A 16,840-nucleotide genomic window follows, 5' to 3' on the forward strand; every position below is an offset into this window, starting at 1 on the left:
CCACCCGCACGCACGCACGCAAGCACGCACGCAAGCACGCGAGAGGGCGACACCGACCGGAAGAGGCCCTTTGCGCATGCTCGGCCCCGCCCTTCGGCGCACTCTCCCGGCGCGTGCTCGCGCTGCCGCTTGGCGCCGCGCCCGGCCCCGCCCCCCGCTGACGGCGCGGCCTCGGGGGAGGAGCTCCGCCCTCCCTGCCCCGCCTTAAGGCGGCCCGGCGCAATTCCCTCCTGTGCCGCGCGGGGTGCACGAGGGACGTTTACACGGTGCCACCTTAACGACGCAGCGGTCCCGCGCGCGCCCCGGAAACGGAAGCCAACGGGGGCCTGTGGGGTGACGGCCAGTGCTGACGTTTCCCTGGTCGGTGGCGGCCGCCACTCCTCGCGATCCAGCGGAGTCTCGCTGGGCAGCCTCGCCCCGGCGGGCTGGGCTGGGCTGGGCTGCGCTGGGCACGGCTCCGCCGCGGGCCCCGCGCCGCGCTCCTGGTGAGTGCACGCGCTGCCGCTGTAGCCGCTCCGTAAGCGGGACCGCCACCGGCCGCGGTGTTTGGTGACGCGGAGGGGCCCCCCCCGCCCAGTCCCGGCGGGGAAGGAAGAGACACCGGTGCCTGCCGACCCCGGGAGGGGCGGTGGTCTGTTCTGCGGCAGCCCGGGCCGGGAGGGGCCCTCAGTCGGCCGGAGCTCCGCGGGAGCAGTTCTGGGCCTCCCGGACCCGGCCGCTGCCGCCCACAGCACCGGGACGGGACTCGCCCAGCCGGGGTCCGCCCGCTGTCCGTGCCAGCTCAGGGCAAAGGCAGCGGCCGGGCACGTACACCGGGCTCTGCTCTCATCACTTTTTCCGAGAAAACGAGGGCATTGGGCTGTAAGCGAGACAGCCGTTCCCGGCTGCTGCCTTAGGGGCGCCTTCCCGTCGTCAGCCGGGTAATTTTAGAAGGTGGAAACTCGTGAGTTGATGTTGAGCGTGGCTGCCGTAGCTCGAGGCATTCCCAGCTGTGAAACAGCCGCTTCTCCCTTACAGTGTTAGACTTGCAGTTGGTCTTAATCCGTGTATGTGTACATGTAGTGCAACTTTATTGTACAGTTTTTAAGTGTTCGTTTTGCTTCTTATCTTTTTAAACAGATGCTATCTTTTAAAGCAGCTGCTTAAACTGCTGTTACCTGTTAAGCCTATTTTTTTTTTTCCAAAACCCTGTACATTAGATATTGCTAGTTTAGCTAGAGTGATCTGGTTGGAGGTTTATGCTGGGTGTGTGGGCAGGGGTGGGCAGTCTGTCTCCTCAGAATTGCTTCACTGCTGGCTGGCTATGCCTTAGTAAGACATGCACTATTCCTGCTGCGCCTTTGTCCCTGGAATGCCCGTTTGTGGTCGAAGCACAGAGCTCTTGGGGCTGCAGCAGACCATGGCCTGGGAGCTCAGTGTGGCGGTGCCAGGCTGCTGCTGCTGGTGGAGGGGATCAGAGTGCACAGAGCTCGTGGCCGTGCTCAGCCCTGCTCTGTGCGTCTGTGGGGTGCTGCGTTCAGGGTGGACTGCCCAGAGCTGCAGCTGCTCAGCACACGCACCTTCTGCACTGCAGTACTGCTAATGCCCATCTGGCTATCTGCCAGCCCACGCTGGCTACCTGCTAAAACATCTTCTGTGTCTTTTTGTCTGGAGTGTGTCTCTCAACTTGGATGGACTGTCACAAGTTCTATTAATTTCTGTACTTGACAGCCCTTAGAAATTCTGATAACTTATGATTTTTTAATATGCTAGTAATAGCAGTTTATATAAAAATGCTTAAACTCATCTCCTTAGCAAAGGATTTGAATTATTCCTGTTGTAAGGCTGTTGGAAGAAGCTTTTGGAATTCTGCAGAGGAAACATTCATTTATTAGAACATAATTAACCTTCTGTATTTGGAGATCTGGAGAACTCTGGAAACTAATTTTAAATATTGAGTATTAACATGACTGGTATGTTGGTTATCCTACCAAATTTCTTAGCTAATATATCCAAGTTTTATAGTTAAGTGCTGTCACTGGTTGCCATTTTAGCAGCTCAAAGCTTACTGAGGTGCAACACCGTTTTTAAAAGTTTGGAGGCTTTGTTTTTTCTTACACATTGTGATTATCACAGAAAATTATCTGGAAAACGTTTTGAACATCTGTCTTGCTGAGACTGTTTGGTAGAACCTATTGAGGTTTAAAATGCTTTTTTAGAATTATTCTGCAATAATATGACTTCTATGCCTTGTAAGGAAACCTTGGAGTTTTACCACTTCAGATAACATGTAGAAGTCCCCTTCCAGCAGTGTAAGCAGATGGACATAAATTTCTATTAGTGTACTGTAGAGTACATTAATGGAACAGTAGAGTACAGTAGAGTATTTGCAAATACTCTGCTGGCAGAGTTCCTTAAGAAACACAGACTTGTTTTTTAAATTAATATTGAGATGGCATTTTAATGGATATCATTGCTTGTACGTTCAACGTACATTAAATCTAAAATGTGTAAATATGTTTGTGTCATTTGCCGTTCCCAACTCCTGTACTTACACTGGATTTATTTATCCTACATCTTCTGAAGCTCCTGCAGACTTTGTTCTGCATTGTGACCTTAGTATCAGGGGAGTGTGGGTTAGCCTGGCAGGTATTTTTGGGGTTTTGTTGCTGGTTTAACCTACCAAGTTGGTAACAATAGTAACTCTCAATTAAACAAAGCAGTCTGGAGGTTGGCTTACATGGGAGCCTTGTTTTAGCTCTTTTGGAATATATGTTTTATTATTTATAGGCAATAAAACATTTTAACATTTTAAAACATTTTAAATGGTGCTTTTTGGGGTTTGTGCAGCTGATAAATCTCAATGTGTGTATACAGTGAGCTGCTTTGTTAGCCACATTGATGGCCAGTATATTAAATAAAATCAGAATGTAGCTAGTGGTGCATTCTTCATTTCAATAAATGGACTGGCTTTTCTTCTCACTTGAGGCAGGAGGAAGTCCCAAAAATCTTTGAAACTCTCATCTGTTTTGATTACAGAGACTCCCATTATTGAGAATTTGGCTTTCAGTACTGAAAGGAGGAGCTCAAATGTGAGATTCCAATTTGGGCTATGAGCTAGGAAGTAGTTTCAGCTGAGTACAGGAAAGCAACACTGAAAGTGGAAGATAAACATGAAGTATTTGAAGTGCTTCATTTCAGCATTAGCTGTGGTGTTGCAAATTTTTGCTCTTCAGACAAGTTTTGGTTTGCCCTTAATCAGAATTTTAGGTTGCCGATTCTACCAGGTGTTCTCCTGAATATCTTGCCACCTAATATAGGGAGTGGAGTGGTTTTGCATGTTGACTAGAATGTGTACCCTTCAGAAATTAACTTTTTATGGTTTTCTAAGTGTAAATTTTGGTATGGTTTAGGCTTGTATGTGAGATTTGTGTTTCTAGTGAGCAAAAATAGTCTGTTTTTCCAATACAGCCATTAAAAAATACAGTATTAATGTTGCTTATTAAAATGCAAGTATGTTTCTAGGGTTACTGAAATGGGAAATTCAGCTTGATTAATGAAAGCTGGATAAAATGCGACTGATAAATAATGTTGAATTTTGCTAGCAAAGTATTTTGCTTCTGGTCATACTGTCCTTGCAAGATGCAGTGTTTCTAGGCTGTTTTGCTTGATTTTATTCTGTTATGTAGCCTGTTGCTGATAAGAGGATAAAAAGCAGCTGCCATTCTTTCTGGAAGTCTGTCTGGACTGTTTTGTTTGTTTTTCCATGGTGAATTCAATGCACATTTATTCTACACAGTGAAATCCTTCCTAATTGAAGTGTGGTATCTCTGTTTTTAAGTAGGCCATGAGATTGCCTAAAATTAACTTCAGGCCAATATTTCCTAAAAATAACTTTAAAAAGTAAAACTTATGCACTTTCTGGAATGCAAAGCAGGATTCTTACCCAAAAGTTACTTGAATAATTAATTTGTGAAAGCATAGCTTCAACTAGTTTAAAATGTTATTTTAAATTTTTTTTCCAGATCCTTCTGAGTCGTACTTGAAGCCGCCAAAATGGTTCTGGCAGATCTTGGAAGAAAAATAACTTCAGCATTGCGCTCACTGAGCAATGCCACAATCATCAATGAAGAGGTATGTCGTGTACAAATGTCATGGCACTAGCACTGGAAAAGTTCTGACAAAAAGTTCTCACAGGCTGATGAGAAGCTTGAAGTGGGCTACCTAGACTTTCTTTATCTTCAAGTAAAATTTCTGCTAAAGGTTTTAACCCTCTAACAGTACTGCCAGAAATTAAAACTAGATTTATATGTGGGTCATCACCTCAGACATAGTGGGTCCCATGGTCAAAGGTTCCTTGAGCCTGGTGCTGTATTTAGGGAGATTAGTGTCCTGTGGAGGTAGTGTGTGCCTAAGGGTGGATGGAAGGTAGGTGCCTGCTCCGGTTTATGTGTGTGTGGGACAGGCAGACTATGCAGATGTGTATTAGGCTGCTAGAAGCTGAGATGTGGAAGAACAAATGTAAGGTTTGTTGTCTGAATTGTGAGGAATCTGTTGTGTTTGCTGCCTTTATGTTCAAACCAGTGCATGGTTCTGGAGTTTTGTTTGGCTTAGCATGGCCTGTATTTTCTCTAAGTAAGAGTTTGGAAATAGAACTCAGTGTGTTCTGTCATAGAAGTTCAATGCAAGATGGAAAACTAACTAATGTGATGGTTTCAAAGTGTCTCTGAATACATAGATTGCTAGAAATTCTTTTCAGGTGGAAAGATGTGTGGCTTAAAGTAACTAAAAAATAGGCTAATTAAAAGCTGTAGGGTTAGAACTTATGCATAAAGAAAATGTTTTAATGTATCTTCTGCCAGGAGAAAAATCCTCAATTGAATCAAATGCAGCCCAATTAATTTTTTCAGCAATGGAAGCTTTTATTCTGCAAGAACTCAAGATGTGAAAATGAGGCCATTTATGCAGGTGTTACTTTCACAAAAATCTTTATGTTCAAGACTTTGAAAACTCAGAATACACAGGGTTTCTAGCTGAGGCACCTGCTTGCCTAAAAGGCATACAGTCAGAGCAGCAGTCCAGTTTCTGAAAATTCAAGTAGCAGGGTATCCATCTTTAGCTAAGGAATGCTGTAACAGAAATGGTGTTGTGATCTGAGGTGGTTTTTTTTGGTGTACTCTCTAAGGAGTACCCAGAGGGGAGTTCAGGAAGTCTTGCTGCCATATGAGCTGTGGGCCATAATGCAGTAAGAAGTGTTTTGTGTTAGTGTTCTATAGTGTGCAGTTGTTACAATTGAGAACCCTTCCCTCTCAGATTTAAATTGTTTTTATGTAGGAACAAATGCACAGACTTTTTTTTGTGACAGTTGATTTCATGATAGGACTACATGCATTTAATTTGTGAAAACTGTGGTTATATCATAAATAGACTTTCACATTCTTATTTTGATCTAATAGTGGCCTAGTTAATCTCTGTGTATTGTAAAACAATTTTTCTGATTTTTCTTTTATATTCCAAAGGTTTTAAATGCTATGTTAAAAGAAGTATGTACAGCATTACTGGAAGCTGATGTTAATATCAAACTTGTGAAGCAACTTAGAGAAAATGTCAAGTAAGTGAAATAATCAAAATGCATTTAACTTTTGATATTTGTAAAAGTTGTAATTTGAGGTTACAAAAGAACAACTAATTTATAACTTAATATGTTGGGGTTTTTTTAGAAGCACACAGTTTACTTTGAACAGGAAAACAGCTGTTTGAACTAAATGTTTAGCAAGTTCCATCAGAAGAGTCTTTGGTCAAATTTAGCCATTTATTGCTGTTACAGGCTTGTTTCAAAAATCTTTTGCTGTCGTCAGTTGAGTCGTCTGATAAACAAGTTCTTCATTACTTCCTAGACACATAATCTTCACATGTTCTGTGCTGGCTATAAATAAATCTGTGTATGTGACTAGCACTATTACTTTGCCTATTTTCATATTAATTTGAGTAAACACAAGTCTGAAAGATGCATTTTAGAAACCTGTTATTGTGCTCTGCATAAAAATGTCTCCAATGCGTGTCACTTCTTAAGTACATCCTATCTGAAGACTCAGAACAAATCAGGATGCTGTTGCAGTTCCAAAAACTCTATTACTAGGTTCAAGTGATGCTTTAAGTTATGCTAGTGTTCCATGCTTTTCTCAAACTCAGGTCTGCAATTGATCTTGAAGAGATGGCATCTGGCCTTAACAAAAGAAAAATGATCCAGCATGCAGTCTTTAAAGAGCTTGTTAAGGTAGGACTTCAAAATTCTGCATTGCATCACTTTCCTTGTACAGTCTGGGCTTGGAAGTAGTGCAGTAGCAAGGAAAGCTTTTAGGTGGTTATGTGGTACCTGCAGTCAGGTTTTCTGATGTGAAAGCACAACTGCAGTACTGCAAACAGCAGTATTATCATTGAAACTGCATCCTGGGCATTTCTCAAACTAAGTTCAATTGTTCTTATTCTTCAACTGAAATGTAAAGACAAGAGTAAAGTACTGCTAGCTTCTAGACTGCCTCTGGTTGTCCCAGAATACAGCTTTGCTACCCTAATGTTCCAACTATTGATAAGCCTTTGGAAAAGTGATAAACAACAGCCCAGCAGCTCAATGCAACATTTCTCATTAATCTGCCTGCTTGGTCAAATCAGGGCTTGAGTGTCTGTCTTCTGCCCTCTTTCCAATTTACAGTGTAGTCATTTGCTCCTCTGTAGACTGTGCCCACAGATATGGTGGCTCTCAGGAACATATCTACCTTCTACTAATTTCACAAGTGAGGCAGCAACCCTACAAAGCCCTCTGTGCTGTAGGATTCTCACTGGAAGAAGCCCATCCTGAGCAGTGACAAGAGGGGTGGAGGTCACCTTTCTGTGTTGGTTGTTACCCTTGTGCCATATATACAGGCCACAGCCTGACTGTGCTTGGTGGTACAAAGAAATTAACACTGTTGTTGTTGCAGAATTATTATGCAGAACCTTATAGATACCTTGTAAGGACTGTTGTTGTTCACAGTAAATCAGCAAAAATCTAAGCCAAATTAAGATGAGACTGTGCAAAAACTGTTTTTCTCCTTTGAATATGAAACCAGGCACCTAGCATTACTGTGACACCAACTGTTCTGTGCTTTCTGTGCTTTGTTTTTCAGCTTGTAGATCCTGGAGTCAAGGCGTGGACACCTACCAAAGGAAAACAGAATATTATAATGTTTGTTGGTTTGCAAGGAAGTGGTAAAACAACAACTTGTTCAAAGGTAAATGCAGGGGATCTCTTTGCATGGTTTTTGGTTTGTTTGTTGGGTTTTTTTGGATTTTTTTTTTTTTTTTTGCTTGGGGAAGCTGGTGGTCATTGGGCTCCTTAGGTAGGTTTGGCTTGTGATCTGTGCTGGTTTTGTTAGTAGGAAAGTTCTAACTCTCTACATATGCAGAGATATGTTTGCAAAGGGGTTTCTGAGATGAAATGAATGTTGAAAGTAAAATTCTTTTGGGACAATTTATGGCTTGTAGGACTTCCTTCAAAGATTTTTAAACTGAACTCTTGATGAAACAATACCCTATAAGAGAGTCTTTATTTGTCCTTGTACTTAGTTAAACCACAACATTGTAGTTCACTTTCTAGGTTTAAAACTAAATACTAAGAATGGGTGTTCATGCCATTACTTATTTAGAAAAACAGTGGAATTTGGCCTTTGTGTTAGATACAAGGTATCAGTTAAGTGTAAGTTGATGGGAAACCTCTTCCAGCCCCAGATTCGTTGAGGAAATTTGTGTTTGTATTTTTTTAAGGCTAAAAAAAGAATACTCTGAATTGACATATGTTCACATCTGCAACAAGGCCTTCCCTGTTTGTTAGTGTGAGGTCAAACAGCATACCATTCCTTGTGGGATTGTCCCCCTTCCTGTGACAGGAAGTTGTAATCCCTGCTTTCCATTTTCCAGGAACTTCCTGGACTGTTTGTGCTCCGCTGTGTTGCTTCTCCAGTAGATGTCAGGGTAGTTAAAGTCCCCCCCAAGAACCAGGGCCTATGACTTTGAGGTTGCTTCAAGCTGCCCATAGAAAGCCTCATCCACTTGCTCCTTCTGATCAGGTGGCCTGTAACAAACACCCACAACAGCATCACTCTCACTAATCTGCCCTTTTATCTTAAACCATAAGCTCTTGACTCACTGATTCACCCCAGGACAGAGCTTGGTACATTCCAAGTTGTGAGGAGAAATTATCCTGTGGAAAAAAGACACATCTTCATTGTTTTTTGTCATCTCCTTTTGAGATGCACATATAGTGAAATATTCAGCATAGCCTGCTCTGATTTCAGAAGACTTTCTTAGTGCTTATGTAGGTGAACTTTATTTTGAACATTTGTATTTGGTCAGTGTTTTGTGAATATATGTAGCAGCCGTGAAGCTGAGTGTTGTAGGAAGGTTAAGGATTCTGTCCACTGCTTTAAAACATGTCCTTTCAATGGAAATATCCTTGTTCCTCTGAAAGTACAAAAACATAGAGCTGTACAAGTTGTAGCCATTATGGTACTGGATATTGAAGCATTGCATTGGGTAGTTTCTACATGCTAGTCCAATCTGCAGTATTAACACTAAGAAGAATTCAGGAGTTAGTAAAATGGGAACTTATTTGTAGTCATTCCTAGAGATTGCCATTTCAAGAAATTGAAATCAGAAGCAGAGTCAAGCAGGTGTTTTCATCTTGCCATTAATAATTATTTATGATATGCTTTCCTAAATAATGGCCATGCTAACCATGAACAGTCTTACTCTGTGGCCTCACTTACAGAAGGGCTGGCTTGAGTTTGTGTCCTCTGTGTGTGACTTGAGGCTGTTAGAAGTGTCATGTCAATGGGACTTTGGTGTAACTACTTGTTTTGGGTTTCATTTCAGTTAGCATACTTCTATCAGAGGAAAGGCTGGAAGACTTGTCTAATATGTGCAGACACATACAGAGCAGGTAACACAGACTTTAATGATGTAGTTCTCTATCTATAATATTTGAAGATTTCCTTAAGTAGTCCCTTGACTATACCTGTCTTACAGGTGCTTTTGACCAGTTAAAGCAGAATGCCACAAAAGCAAGAATTCCCTTTTATGGGAGGTAAGCTTCTTTCAGAAACACTTAGGAGAACAATTCAACTCAGTTATGTATTGTTCTGTTCTGAACATTTTGCACTAAACCCCATCTAGCATGGCCTAATTTTTTTCATTTTAATAATATATTCTGGGTAATACTTGCTCTGATCAGATGAACATTCTGTCCAGTTCAGTATATTGTCAGGAGTAGCAGGTAGGATAGTGTACTAAGAGATAGGTGCCCAGGAATAATTCCCTATGATGCTTACTCAATGTATAGCAGCTCACAGACTTTTACCAGACATGGCCAGATTTTTGAGACGTATCTCACAGATCAAAGGATATAATTTTTGGATGCTTAATTTTTATTATCAAATAGAGACAGAGGTGGACCTGAAATGTCTTTTTATAAAGCAGTAAATAACTTTCCCCTAAGATTTACTGAAGGTGAACTGTCTAGATGCTCAGCTAAATCCTATTTGAGAGAGGGTCTTGTAGAACTTACTGCTGCTTCCAGCAGGTGAGACAGACTTCAGGCTTTGTGCTTCAGTTCACTGAGCAGTAAGGGTAAATGGCTTAGGAAGATGTATTTGTAACCAATTTTTGCTTTACATAAGAGGAGTTCCCTCTTGAAATCCAGATAGACTTATAGTTAACAAGTTTATAGTCAAATGATGAAATTCTGAATCTTTGTTTCTCTTTTTGATCAGTTACACAGAAATGGATCCTGTAATAATTGCCTCAGAAGGTGTTGAGAAATTTAAGAATGAAAACTTTGAAATCATCATTGTTGATACAAGTGGACGTCACAAACAAGAAGACTCTTTGTTTGAAGAAATGTTACAAGTTGCTAATGCCATAGTGAGTAGTTTTGAGAAATACAGTAACTTGGCATTTGATGACAGTTGATTAATCTTTATCCTAATGTTCTGTGTGCATTTTGCTTTAACTCGTAGATGATATTAGAAATTACAAACAGATATGAATAAGAAAAGGCTAAACGACCAGTGCTTGTTAGTTTTGTGATGGTTTTAATTCTTCTATTCTTCTGATCAAGGATGCTTGTGTATAATCAGACTGCCATTCCTGCTTTAACTTTTCCTTTTCAGGATCTTTGCATTGAAAAACTAGATGAAAGAACCAGTCTGGTCTGGTTTCCTTTAACTATGAATACTAAACTTTCCGTGATTGTCACAAATAATTGCACTGAGACAGAGAAGATGATTGGATAACTTTCAAGAGTTTTGATATGTAAATGAAGTTGTTGTTTCTATGGGTTTAAAAAGTCTGGCTATTTGTTTGTCTCTGTGGTCTTGCATAACAATATGACACTTCCCACACAATTCCTGGTAATGCTAACTTATTTTTAGAGGAATGGATGTCTTAAATATCTAAATGTAAAACCAAATTGAAGATGTTAGTCACTAAGTGCTTGTAGATACTAATTATCTTACTGGCTCAAGATACTGGCTAAAATCACTTGAATCATAACTAATAAGCACAAGCGTATTAAATTGTAATATTTTGTGTTGTAGATGAGTCATATAGTCATTCAGCATCAGAATTTTTTAAATGGTCCTTAGATAATACTGTTCATAAAACAGTGGTCCTGTCTTAAACTCTAGCATACAGCTCTTATATACTGTTATTGCAGTAAGTTCTGCTCTGAACCTATATAATAATAATAATAATGCATGAATATTGTTTAGTAAAGCAGGAAATTATTATTTTGTGTATCTCATTTCTCCTAGCAACCAGATAACATTGTTTATGTGATGGATGCTTCCATTGGCCAAGCTTGTGAAGCTCAAGCTAAAGCTTTCAAAGACAAAGTAGATGTAGCTTCTGTAATTGTCACTAAGCTGGATGGACATGCCAAAGGAGGTGGAGCCCTTAGTGCGTAAGTACTAATGGGGTATAACAGTGTCCAACATCTGGCTGTGCACAGCCAGCTGTGAAATGTGTTAGTGTCTCACAGAAACCTGTCCTGGGGAGTGTCACTGTCACACTGCACAGAATCTAAGTCGGTCACAGTCACACTTAGATTCTTATCCTTCTTCTGTGGGTAGGATCACCTGCTGATTGTACTTAACATCAGCATTCAGTGATAGGATGTATTTTCAGTACAGTAGTTTGTATTGTCACAGGTCAGACTTTTGTCTTCTGAAGTCAACATCAAGCAATATTCATTGCCTATTGTGTATTAGGCATTTTTCCAGAAAGATAAATTTGGGCTCAATAGATATGACTTAAATGAAGAGTTTTGCATCTCAAGAGATTTTTTTCCAAAAGGGGAAAAACTGTACCTCATCATATGTGACCTTAAAACTACAATGCAGATCAAACTTCTGGATTGGCAGTGTCCAGAAACTTGATGAAAAGTTGTCTGCGGTCATACTTAGCCCAATTCCATTCTTGTTGGACTTTCCATGTCCTGTATCTTGGCAGAGTTTTGACCAGAAAATGCTACATTTTATCTTCAGCCTTATATGATTGTTTCAACTGCCTTTCAGTGCTACAGCTTGTTTAGAGCTGAGATGTTTGATCAAAACAGTCAAAATAACTGCCCCTGACTTCCTAAATCCCTGCTTGTCTTTGACCTGAAGTGTTAGAGTTCCTACACTGCCATGTGTATTTTGCTTTATCTATAGCATAATGTTGGAAGACTAAAGCTTTTGGTATTTTCATTTTGCTCTTGTTCGAGTTGTCGTATGCTTGTGTGCTTTAAGTGTGCTGTATTTGCCCTGTACTGTCTGTGGACTGGAAACGAAATTTTATCTAAAAGATAGTGCCAGTGTGGTGGAAAGGTTCTAAGTTTTCTTATGTCTGAGCTTTTTCCTGTGTTGAAAATGAGATTGTCTTTTGTATGAGGTACCTTGAAGAAATTGTAATCAATGCCTGTCATCTGACAGTATTATCATTAGTATCACTGGATGTATCAGTAATAGCCCAGTATTAGGATAAACTGGAGATGATTTATTTTCCTTTCTTTCCTCTCAAGTTTTTTAAACTCAGCAGTGAAAATTAGCAAATTCTATTTCTGATTTTTTTCCAAACAGAGTTTGTATTTTATTAACTACTAATTAGAGAAAAATCTTTTTAACTACTCTGAGCTAAACACCCAAGTGCAGGGTGTTTTTTCATTAATAATTTGAGGAGTAAGGCAGATACTTCAGAGAGAATGCATAGTGTTGATGATGCCTAGCTGATTATAGTATAAAAGATGAATGGTGTTTGAGAGGCCATTTCATAAAATATATTTTATTGCAGAGTTGCTGCCACAAAGAGTCCTATTATTTTTATTGGAACTGGCGAGCACATAGATGACTTTGAACCCTTTAAAACACAGCCTTTCATCAGCAAGCTGCTTGGTATGTCCAATGTACAACTGTACTTAAAAGACACTTAGAACTGGATAATGGAAAGTCAAAGTTTTTTTTTTTTTAATGCTAATTTCAGATCTGTTTTCTTTACCCAGGTATGGGTGATATTGAAGGATTGATAGATAAAGTAAATGAGTTAAAGTTGGATGATAATGAAGCACTCATAGAAAAGCTAAAACATGGTAAGTTATTCTCAAGGTCTGAATTGCAGATGCTTTACAGTGACCTGACCATGGCAGGTGCTCTGTGACAGAGACCACTGAGTTCATTTGTGCTGTGTGTAGACACAACTTGTTCATGCTCAGTGAAGAACAGATTTTCTTTCTCCAGTAAATGTGGCAGCCAAGTTAATTGAGTTGTGTTTTTCAAACAAAAGTCTGTCAGACTACAACTGCAGAAAAACTAGCTTAATGGTTCAGCATGTGCCATCTGAAACTGCTTAGCCATATGAAGAGTGAAGAGGTTTATTTATCTACTTATCTATGTAGTATAATATTTACCTTATGAATACAAAGAGTAATTAAAAAAGGACAGTAAGAGCAAAATGCTGGTGTGACTTCCGCTAACTTTTCTTTTGTTGTTGTGCTTCAGGTCAATTTACATTAAGAGATATGTATGAACAATTCCAAAACATCATGAAAATGGGACCATTCAGTCAGATCTTGGTTAGTTATCCCCAAAATAATTTTATTTTAAAACTTTTAATTGAAATTTGTTATAATCCATGTTCTGTTTTTAAAAAGGTGAAATTATTTGCCTACTGCAGTATGCAACTACTGAACTAACAGTTGCTGTCTATATTTTTTTCTGCTTAATGAAGTTAGCTTTTCTGACACAGCTTTTGTTTCCCTTTCTTGAAACAAGGGCATGATCCCTGGTTTTGGAACTGACTTCATGAGTAAAGGCAATGAACAGGAATCAATGGCAAGGCTAAAGAAACTCATGACTATTATGGACAGTATGAATGATCAAGGTAATGCAAATTTCACCCTCTGTTTTTTTTCTTGATTGTTGAACAAGCTTATTTAGAGAGATGTTTCTGGAAAAATTCATATTGCAGCATGTACAACGACAGAAAATGACAAGAAATATTTAACATTCTTGGGAATCGCAAGGAGTACATGTGTCTCCAAATTGCTTCATAAATCTAAATATCTAGAGATACTTTGCCTGTTGCTGCTCTGTCTTGTGTAGAGTAGGTGGGATTTCAAATAATTTCCATTCTATTGGAAATCAATGTACTTTTATTCATTGTATTGTAACTGTTCATAAATTATAAATGCTATACTTGTAAATTGATAAGGTATGTTAATCTTTAATCTGGCATTGCTGTCTTTTTTCTACTCACCCTCAAATTTACTTGGTGACATAGCCTGGTCTCTGGAATTCAAAGTGTTGTTTCTATTCCACCTAGAATTCCTTTAGTAGTATGCTCTTACCCTTGTGCTAAACCCATTAATATGGCTTAAGACCAAGTATCCCAAGAGCATAATTTATTCATACAGCTTTTTTTCTATCACAGTTATTAACATATGAAGAGCTTCTTAGTATTACTTCCTAGAATATTATGCCTCAGTGATTTATGTAAAATTTTGCATTGTCACTTTTAAAACTTAAGTTTTTATTCTGTGTCTCAAAATTAAATTCTCAACAGTGAAAACAGGTTTGATGTTTGTTACCAATTGTAACAGTTTTTAATGTCAGTGACTCAATGGATTTTTCCTTTCCACACTGTAATTGCAGAACTTGACAGCACAGATGGTGCCAAAGTTTTCAGTAAGCAGCCAGGAAGAATCCAAAGAGTAGCAAGAGGCTCTGGTGTTTCTACCAGAGATGTTCAGGAGCTATTGACCCAATACACTAAGTTTGCACAGATGGTGAAAAAGATGGGAGGCATCAAAGGGCTTTTCAAAGGTAAAAACAACTCCAAACCAATACCAAAAACCCCACTTTAAAATTTATTAACTAAGGCGGGAGGTCACTTGATATGTGTACACAGAGGAAATGAGAAAACACTGATTAGGGAGAGGAGAAGGTGAGTTGTAGCTTGCTCATTTTCACAATGTTTGAAATTTCTTTTATGTCACTGGTAAGAGCTGCACTGTTCTTCATGACAGCAGTGTGTAACTTAGCAAGGAAAGCTACTGTATTTATATCAATGCAGATTTGATTGCTATTACAGTACTAACATTTCAGTCTAGTTTGTGGAGTGCAGGGAGTGTTGATCCTAAATGGACTTTTAGTGGCTGATGTAGTAACTTCTAATAATGGGCTCATGGATATGAATCTAGAATTGGGAGGTAACATTTGGATTTATTTTATTTCTAGCACCATTTGTTAATCCACTTTCTTATGATTGCTCTTTTCTTTTTATTTAGGTGGTGATATGTCCAAGAACGTAAACCCATCTCAGCTGGCCAAACTGAATCAGCAGATGGCAAAGATGATGGATCCAAGAGTTCTTCATCATATGGGTATGTGCTGACTTTTTATAGCTTCAAGAGAGGACTGTCAGTTATAGTGGAGCATTTGAGATACAGAAGTGAGGAAGGGGATGAGAGACTATCTGCAGTATATATCAGTATTAAGTATTCTGGGGTTTTCTAACAAGAATCAGAAAGTTGAGTCCAAATACTTTGCACTTAGCAGTGCTTAATCTAGTCTTTCATTTGGATTCAGCTCTCAAAATGAGTACTTGCAATGGTGAAGGATGTCTGTGGTAAAGCAAATCTTCCTAGACTTCCCTTCTCTTCTAAGATTTGCTCAAGTGATTAAATTTGAAAAGAGCAACTTTAAATAAGGACTCCCATAACTGAACCTTCCTGATTGATAATAGTCATTCCATCAAGTTTTTTTCTTCTGTCTAGTTCTTAATGCACAAATCATCTTAAAACCTACTGAAAGCCTGGTGTTTTGCAGACCTTTCTGTAATTACTCACTCCATTCTTTATTTTCAATAGCTGTTTCAACCTGGTTTCACAGTTAGGGCTTCTGCCTTTGTATGTTACTGGAATAGTGTGTGTGCAGTAATGATGCCTCGAGCAAGAGAGCCGTGCCTCAGAGTTCATTAACACTTTCATGTTCTCACTTATTTTCTGCAGGTGGCATGGCTGGTTTGCAGTCAATGATGAGACAATTTCAACAAGGTGCTGCTGGGAATATGAAAGGCATGATGGGATTCAATAATATGTAAAGAAGCCTTAATACAAATGGACTTGGTTGACTCTACATTGCAACTTCAGTGAATGAATTCGCTTTCTTCCTTTTTACAGTGATGAGAGAGTGGTCTTTTGAAATCTTACCCAGCTTCTCAGTTTCTACATCTAATTCCTGAAAACTATTTTTGCTTAAATTAGTTCCTCTCCACTAATAACTGATGGCACAAAGAGCAATTCAATAAAACAAAATCATGATGTAAAATTTTAATATTTAGAGACACTTTTTAATCGTTTACATCAAATGGCAGCCATTATATTTGTAAACAACCCTGATCTTTGGTTATAGTAACATAAAATGTCACAAATATACTGTAAAATAAAATTTAAGTGGTTATAAACAAGGGAATGGCCTGTGTCTTCAGTTCCTTTTAACTGTCCTTTTAGTGTGTAATGAGATTGTTTTCTTAGTTTGATTTTTTTTTTTTTTTAAGACTGTTGTAACTCATGCTTGGCATAAATATGATAAGAATAGCCCAGTACGTAAAAATGTGCTGTTGGTGCTCATCTGTGGAGCATTTTTAGAATGTGGATGTGCTGTGCTCAGGTTTGTACAAGACTTTGTCGTATAGAATTTCATCATTCTTCCCCTATACACAAAGAATCAAGGGACTGAAAAAATACAGGTGTGCAGATACCAAACTGTCTTGTATACTGAAGATAATCTTCATACCAGGCTGCCAGTTAAGCAGTTCCTTTTTTCTGGAGGTAATTTCTAAAGCATATTAGGTGGAATTCTGTGCTGGTACTGAACTTTAAAACAGAGAGAGCTGTAATTAACAGAGCATATTGCCCCAACTCAGCTACATTCTAATCTTAATTTCCTATAGCAGTTTAATATTTCAGTTTACTCTGTTAATATAAAAAGGGTAGAATCCACAGGCACAATTCAGAAACTAGGTAGACCAAGATGAACCTTGAAATCTAGCATAGATCTTGTACCCTTATCTTAGGGTAAGAGGGTGTATTATAAACTTTAATATACTGCAGTGTTTAGTGTGTAAATGGACATGTATTGCTGCTGTCTAGATAAAAGTTAAATGCAGTAGTTAAAAAAAGTGGGTCCCTCTGTCAACCAGTTCTCTGAGATGGCAGCTGACAGGGAATGCCTAATATGACATTAGACTCTTGCACTAATAAAACATGAGCTATGCTGTAATGTAGTTT

At 39.2% G+C, this 16,840-nt stretch overlaps 1 protein-coding gene across 2 annotated transcripts in view; it reads left to right on the forward strand.

The window, feature by feature from the left end:
• Positions 1 to 339: 339 nt before the first annotated feature.
• The window catches only part of LOC136558317 (signal recognition particle subunit SRP54), a 35,415-nt gene continuing 18,914 nt past the window's right edge, over positions 340 to 16,840 (forward strand). Inside the window, exons 1-16 of one of the 2 annotated variants that reach the window (XM_066552679.1) lie at positions 340 to 485; positions 4,005 to 4,113; positions 5,499 to 5,590; positions 6,172 to 6,256; positions 7,146 to 7,250; positions 8,890 to 8,956; positions 9,043 to 9,100; positions 9,786 to 9,936; positions 10,827 to 10,975; positions 12,346 to 12,446; positions 12,554 to 12,640; positions 13,050 to 13,123; positions 13,323 to 13,431; positions 14,202 to 14,372; positions 14,837 to 14,932; positions 15,560 to 16,022. In XM_066552679.1, the coding sequence (XP_066408776.1) occupies positions 4,036 to 4,113; positions 5,499 to 5,590; positions 6,172 to 6,256; positions 7,146 to 7,250; positions 8,890 to 8,956; positions 9,043 to 9,100; positions 9,786 to 9,936; positions 10,827 to 10,975; positions 12,346 to 12,446; positions 12,554 to 12,640; positions 13,050 to 13,123; positions 13,323 to 13,431; positions 14,202 to 14,372; positions 14,837 to 14,932; positions 15,560 to 15,651 (1,515 nt within the window). In that variant the 5' untranslated portion in view covers positions 340 to 485; positions 4,005 to 4,035 and the 3' untranslated portion in view covers positions 15,652 to 16,022. Of the gene's footprint in view, positions 486 to 4,004; positions 4,114 to 5,498; positions 5,591 to 6,171; positions 6,257 to 7,145; positions 7,251 to 8,889; positions 8,957 to 9,042; positions 9,101 to 9,785; positions 9,937 to 10,826; positions 10,976 to 12,345; positions 12,447 to 12,553; positions 12,641 to 13,049; positions 13,124 to 13,322; positions 13,432 to 14,201; positions 14,373 to 14,836; positions 14,933 to 15,559; positions 16,023 to 16,840 lie in introns of those variants that run through there. The other variant, XM_066552681.1, reaches the window with a different exon arrangement.

The sequence above is a fragment of the Molothrus aeneus genome, chromosome 6, assembly GCF_037042795.1.
Source record: "Molothrus aeneus isolate 106 chromosome 6, BPBGC_Maene_1.0, whole genome shotgun sequence".
In the NCBI taxonomy this organism is placed as follows: domain Eukaryota; kingdom Metazoa; phylum Chordata; class Aves; order Passeriformes; family Icteridae; genus Molothrus; species Molothrus aeneus.